The 6,003-nt window shown below is 42.8% G+C and overlaps 1 protein-coding gene across 1 annotated transcript; it reads right to left on the bottom strand.

Annotated features, from left to right (window-relative positions):
* Positions 1-7: 7 nt before the first annotated feature.
* LOC118413207 (tripartite motif-containing protein 2-like) lies at positions 8-4,556 on the bottom strand. The gene is made up of 2 exons (XM_035816424.1): positions 4,450-4,556; positions 8-2,911 (listed from the first exon to the last, which is right to left on the bottom strand). Exon 2 carries the CDS (start codon positions 2,909-2,911, stop codon positions 746-748), a length of 2,166 nt encoding a protein of 721 aa, XP_035672317.1. The 5' UTR covers positions 4,450-4,556; the 3' UTR covers positions 8-745.
* Positions 4,557-6,003: the final 1,447 nt, after the last annotated feature.

A 6,003-nucleotide genomic window follows, 5' to 3' on the forward strand; every position in this document is an offset into this window, starting at 1 on the left:
TCAAACATTTTCAGTTTCAGTCTTTTTATTTAACATATGAAAAAGAGCTTAACAAGAAGAGTAGCATCAATGATTATGCATAGAGAGCATGGACAAGGATACTAATACAGAACTGTTTATAAGTATAAACAGTAGCATCTGCTTCTCTTTTGGCATCCAACAATTCTTTCTGTCTTGGAACTAATTTGAAGGTAAATACTCGGGCCTTTACTAATGTATGTTTCTAAGAAAACTCGATGTTAAATACACAATATATTGAAATTCTACACTACAGTTTGATGATAATCAAGGCCTAATTTTTCAAAAGTGTGAGTAACTCGATATTATATAGCTAAGAAAGATGAACAAAAAGTATTATATTTGGCAAATATTACCAACAAAACAACTTTAACTTATTAAGCTTGAAATACCTTTTTTTTCTTTTGGTGCAGATAACCAGATAACTACATATGGCCCAGACATGTTTTCCCTGCACTGGTCACTTCCTTTTCACTTCAGTAGATGAACATCCAAAACAAATGTCACCAATATGTTGTGAGCTGGTTTTATTTGGTGCAAGAAGACATACATGTACGAAACACCAATTGTACCTGAACTAAACTGCATAATATGCAACAGGTAATAATTTAGGCACTGTTAAGTGACAAAGTTGGTACACCATACCTACATACAGGAGAATGAATGCAAGCAAGATGGCAAACATAAGTGGGACCGTCAACAGAGGAAAGAATCTGGTTTAAATATATCACCAGTATCTGTACTTTCTGATACAGTGGTCAGTACCACCAGATACAAACACATGCCCATCATTTGTCACAGCCACCCCGCGGGGTGTTTCCATCTTGTCATCATTACTACTAATGGTGGACACCCAGGTACCATCTGAGCGATATACTTGAATCGTCTGGTATGGATCATCATTAGAGTCCCACGCAAAGTTTGCCAGAACTATGTTTCCTCTGCTGTCAGTTGTAACCCCCATAGGCATAGACATGTCCTGTGGCTGGAAACCCTCCTGACCAAATTGGTATCTGAAGTTCATATCCTTATCAAACACCTGAACGCGACAGTTATTACTATCTGTAACGATGATATTATCGTCTCTGTCCACACAGACATAAAATGGCTCATTGAACTCTCCCTCTGACTCGCCCTTCACCTGCCCTCCCACCTTTTTCACCAGGGTCCCATCTGCCTCAAACAGGAGGACACAGTGATCGTCTCTATCAGTTGCCACAATCCTCCCACTCCTCTGTACTGCCAAGCCGCCAGAACTGCTGCAAAATTCCATGGAAAAGCTATGCAGCTCTTCTCCTGACTGTGATAATCTCACTATGTCCTCTTCAGCATAAACCATTAAGGTGCCATCACTAAGAACTGAGAGTGACCAAGGGCTTGCTGATTGTATTGGAATCAACCGACAGAAGTTCCCACTCAGATCGAACACCTGAACACGATTGTTGAAAGTATCAGCCACATACAACCTGTCTCCACTAACGGCTACATCTCTAGGTTCATTAAACTGCCCCTGCTGGCTGCCTTCCTGCCCAAACTTCAACACAGGGTTGTTAGTGCCCACATCTATACTGATAGAGGAACACAGGCTCCCCTCTCCCTCCATAGTCACCCCCACCTCATGCTGCCCCAATGTTTGTGGCCTCCAGACTGCTTGAAAAGCCCCTTCACTGGTTCTGGTGGTTTCTAACTCAACATACTGCCCCCCAGAGGACATGACTGTGACTTGCGGATTGATTTCCAAAACTTGACCTTCCTTTGGTGTGAAAATGACATTAGTTGGGAGACTTTCTATTGGGGGCTCCGTGATTAGTAGAGGCTTGCAAGTCAGGGACAGCTCAGAGTTACTAATAATGACTGTTGGAAGAAATGATACATGATTTTTCAGTGCTTCATGCTGAATCTGACTTAAGGATAGAGCATCTAGTCTGCCTCCTAGCTGTTTTCTGAGTGTGATGATTTCTACATCGTTACCTCGAGCTAGTATATCTGTGCAGAACTTCAGTTCCTCTTCAGTGGATTGTAACCTTTCTTCCAACTCTTGCTCTTCCTTCGTGAGAGGCTCCTTCTGTCTCATTTCCATCTTGGCAAGTTTTTCGGTGACTTCCTGTTCTTCCTTATCTAGTTTGGCTCTGAGTTCTGCAAAATGTTCCTTGATTTCCTGCTTTACAATCTGACAGTTCACTGAGATGGTTGTGACTTCTTTGCCAACAACTACTTTAGTCCTCTTAAGAACATCGGCTGTATCCAGGCCTTTCCCCACTAAAGTCTGTAGTTCATCCTTGTACTTCTGGGCAACAAATCCCACCTTCTGTGGGTCATGGTTTGGTCCTGGTTGGTGCTCAGTAGTGGTGCAGTCTTGGCACACGAGTTTGTCACAGGGTTGGCAGTAGAAGGTCCTGCGCTGGTCTGCATGCTGAGGGCAGTACTGTGTTCGGGTGAACTTTGACCTACTGCCGGAGTCTTTCCGTTCATGTAGAGCGATGATGTAATGGTCCTTCAAGGCAGGTGAGTTTCCATGTCCGGTAAGACAGTTTCCACATAAGAGGAGTTTGCAGTCTCCACATGTCCCCTCTATACTGGCATCTGACTCACACATGCCGCAGGAGGCACGCAGTCTTTTAGCATTCGAGTGATGTACGGCCCTGAAGTCAAGCAAGTTGTTGATGTAGAAACTGGAGGGAAAACTGCTGACATCTGGTCCCTTTAGCCTCACCAGCTGACGACAGGTAGGACAGGTAAACTGAACCTCTCCCTTCCTCCACATCTCCAGACAGTTGGCACAGAAGGTGTGAAGACATGGCAGGATGCGAGGGTTGTTGTAGATCCCTTTGCAGACAGGACAAGTTAGGAGCTTATCGTCAAACTCCTCTAGTGAAAACTTTGATGAAGCCATCTATAACAGAATAAAAAAGTAGACATTATCATGTAACTTCACAATTTTGGTGACAATACAGTATGTATATCTACACTACATGTATCCCAATTTAGGCTGCCTTCTCCACAAGTCTTGTGATTTCAAACTACTGTATCAACTTGTTTTTTATGATGATGAAATAAGTTAGGTCGAGCCGTAAGCCGTAATAAATGCACCTCAAGCAGACTCTATAAATCATCTGCAGAATAAACGGGGCTGAACAATAGAAAAATACTATCGAACATTTACTCTTCAGTGAATGTAATAAACAATGCTTAAAAAAAGTCAAATAGTCAACGACTCACTGGAAATTCTTGATGGACAAGGGACCAAAACAAAATTTAGCCTGGAGTCCAGCCTTGTTACTGAGTAACAACACTGTCTGAACAATTCTTTTCAGGTTTGGACTGAAATTTGGGAGGATATGGCACAGAGTCAGAGAACCAAAAGCATGTTGCAAATGACTTCACTATTTTCGTACTTACTCAAATTACTGCTAAATGGCCTTGAGAAATTTCCAGAGGCTGACCTTTGAATGAAAACAATTGTTCATCGGAAAAGTACTGCATGGTGATTGGACTATCGTGTGCCAATGCCATCATCCAAATTGGATTCCAATCGGCAGCAGGCTCAGAGCAGCCCTGCCCATATATAATAAATATAATTTAGCTATGTACAATCTTGTTGGCATGGTAGCAACTGTCAAAAGCGGAATAAAGCTAACACGACTGAACTCCAGGCTAAAAACAGTGTTCTGTCTCCAAACTGCACAAAATCCAAAACATCATGCAATAGGGTGTGAGGCTGTTTCCTTCCATCCAACAAATGTTCATGCAGCTTTCTAGTAAGTTTAGTAGCCAACTAGGATCGCCGTTGACCCAACCTTTCGCCAAGAATACTACATATGGGAGCAAAGCTCCCATGCCCTTGTTTCCTGAGAGGAATGCCAGCTGGCACTTAGCTGGTACCTGTAGCCTGACGAGGACCAGCCTGTGTTTTCTGCAAACCCTAAATTTTCAAAGTTGAACGCAGATGACTTTGAGTTTGACAAATTACTTGTTCCTGGCCAAACGTATCCTTGGTTTTCCCTGATATATAAATTTGCGCCCATTTTCAGCTTGGAAACCGTACCTATATCTGCTTAGGCATTTAACGAGCCACAGATGTTTTCAATTCAAGTCTTCCACAAGCGCATAGTCAGGAGCCCACGTGTTTCAAAACATAGTTCAGAAACAGCAGAGAATCACCTTCTATCTAACGTTACATGTTCAAATGAGAGTTATCCGTGAGCCCAAGGGACACTTTTCATGCCACCAACATTTTTAACATTGAATTTGTTTGGGCATCCCTATAATTTATTCACGAGAGCCACGTATAAATTTGCAAAACCGGCCGAGGCCCGCTCTATCTTCTGAAAATCAAGGATTCCTGTCTGCCTCACTATGTGCCCACGGGCGACAAGGTCAACATCAGTACATCGTACAAAAGCTCTAGATGCTCACAAATTTTGCACTCACCAGAAATTGAAGTTTCTTCAGACGAACTCTGACCGCAGACGACGCCAGCTGTCAACAGAAAGCCCGCGAAAGTAATTACGACCTAGTGCGCATGTCTGAGACAAAAATGATTTTGATTGGAAGGAAAGCATAAGCGGGAAGTTTAAATCAACCAACCAGAACACTGTCTTTCTTTTCCATCGATACGATAAAGTATGGCAGGTATGGGGAAAGATTTGATTGAGAGGTAAATGTCAGATATCGATGACTTCTCTCCACTTATTGCGTCTTTTGCAAACCAGGTGAAAAATTTTAAAATCCAAACCCTCTGAAACGCTATTTCCTGAATTTTGAGGGGCAAATTTTGCTGCCAGACTAAGCTAACTTCAATGGAATTTCTGTTAAAGATACACATATAGTTTTAGCTTTTTATTGAGTGCGACACCCCCAACATATTTTCACCATTTCGAGCGGCGAAGGCACGAGCCGTAGCAAGGTAGGTTCTGGGAACACCCCCTGAAACGCCATTTCCTGCATTTTGAGGGACAAATTTTGCTGACAGACTAAGCTGAATTTAATGCCACTTCTATAGTGAAAATGATTTTTTGAGGGCGACGACCCACGCCCCAACATATTTTGCACTACGTTGTCGAAAGCCTCGAAGACGCAAGCGTTTCATGACTTATCTACCGTTGTAGTCAAGGGATGACATCCCTTGACTACAACGTTAGATAAGTCATGAATCATGAATTGTGTTAACCTTCTCCCTGCTGCCTAGCGCACCAACAGAGAATTGATATCCAAATGGTTTCTTCAGTGTGTCAAAGGTTGATCTCCTCACTACTAAGGATGGGATGGTACAGGATATATGGTACAGGGTGGGGAGGGCCCTTCAGTACTAAGGCTGGGATGGTACAGGGTATGTAGGGCTTGGTGGAAGGTCGGGGATGCTGAATGGTATATAGTACAGGGCCGGGTGGGAAAGGCCCTACAGCACTAAGGATGGGGATGGCACAGGATAGTGCGGGGTGGGGGAGAGGTCCTTGGTATTAGGATGGGGAAGGTACAGGATAGTGCAGGGGAGGGCCCTTAATTATAAGCACTCCGCGGCCGGTTGGGGAGGGTTCAAGAAAGTACAAGGGGAGGGTCCTTTAGCATTCCGATTGGGGAGGGTACAGGATAGGGTTTGAGACGGCACTGAACTTTTTGTACCAGCCTCTATTCTTCTCTTTCTTCCATCGTCTACTCCAAGTTAACTTTATACATTCTGACTTGTGTACCTCTTTTCGGAGACTGCTTTCATTCCATACGGCCTTCAGTAATACCCCAACAACAGCAATATTTAATGGTGCACAGTTTATTACTTACATACGATACATCATAACAAACACTGAAATATATAGTAAAATACAATACAAAGTTTTGACCAGGTATGTTACATTAACTTCTATACAAAATAGGTAATCAAATCAAGGTGCAAACGTCGCATGGACATTGATTGTCTTTATACCTTAGCATTCTAAGTAGATATTCAAGTAATGAAAAGTGTATTTTAACAATGCCATGAAATTACTA

Source organism: Branchiostoma floridae, chromosome 4 (genome assembly GCF_000003815.2).
Source record: "Branchiostoma floridae strain S238N-H82 chromosome 4, Bfl_VNyyK, whole genome shotgun sequence".
Classification (NCBI taxonomy): domain Eukaryota; kingdom Metazoa; phylum Chordata; class Leptocardii; order Amphioxiformes; family Branchiostomatidae; genus Branchiostoma; species Branchiostoma floridae.

Excerpts from the sequence above, each read along its gene's own strand:
- LOC118413207 (XM_035816424.1), bottom strand. The coding sequence starts at position 2,911 with ATGGCTTCATCAAAGTTTTCACTAGAGGAGTTTGACGATAAGCTCCTA.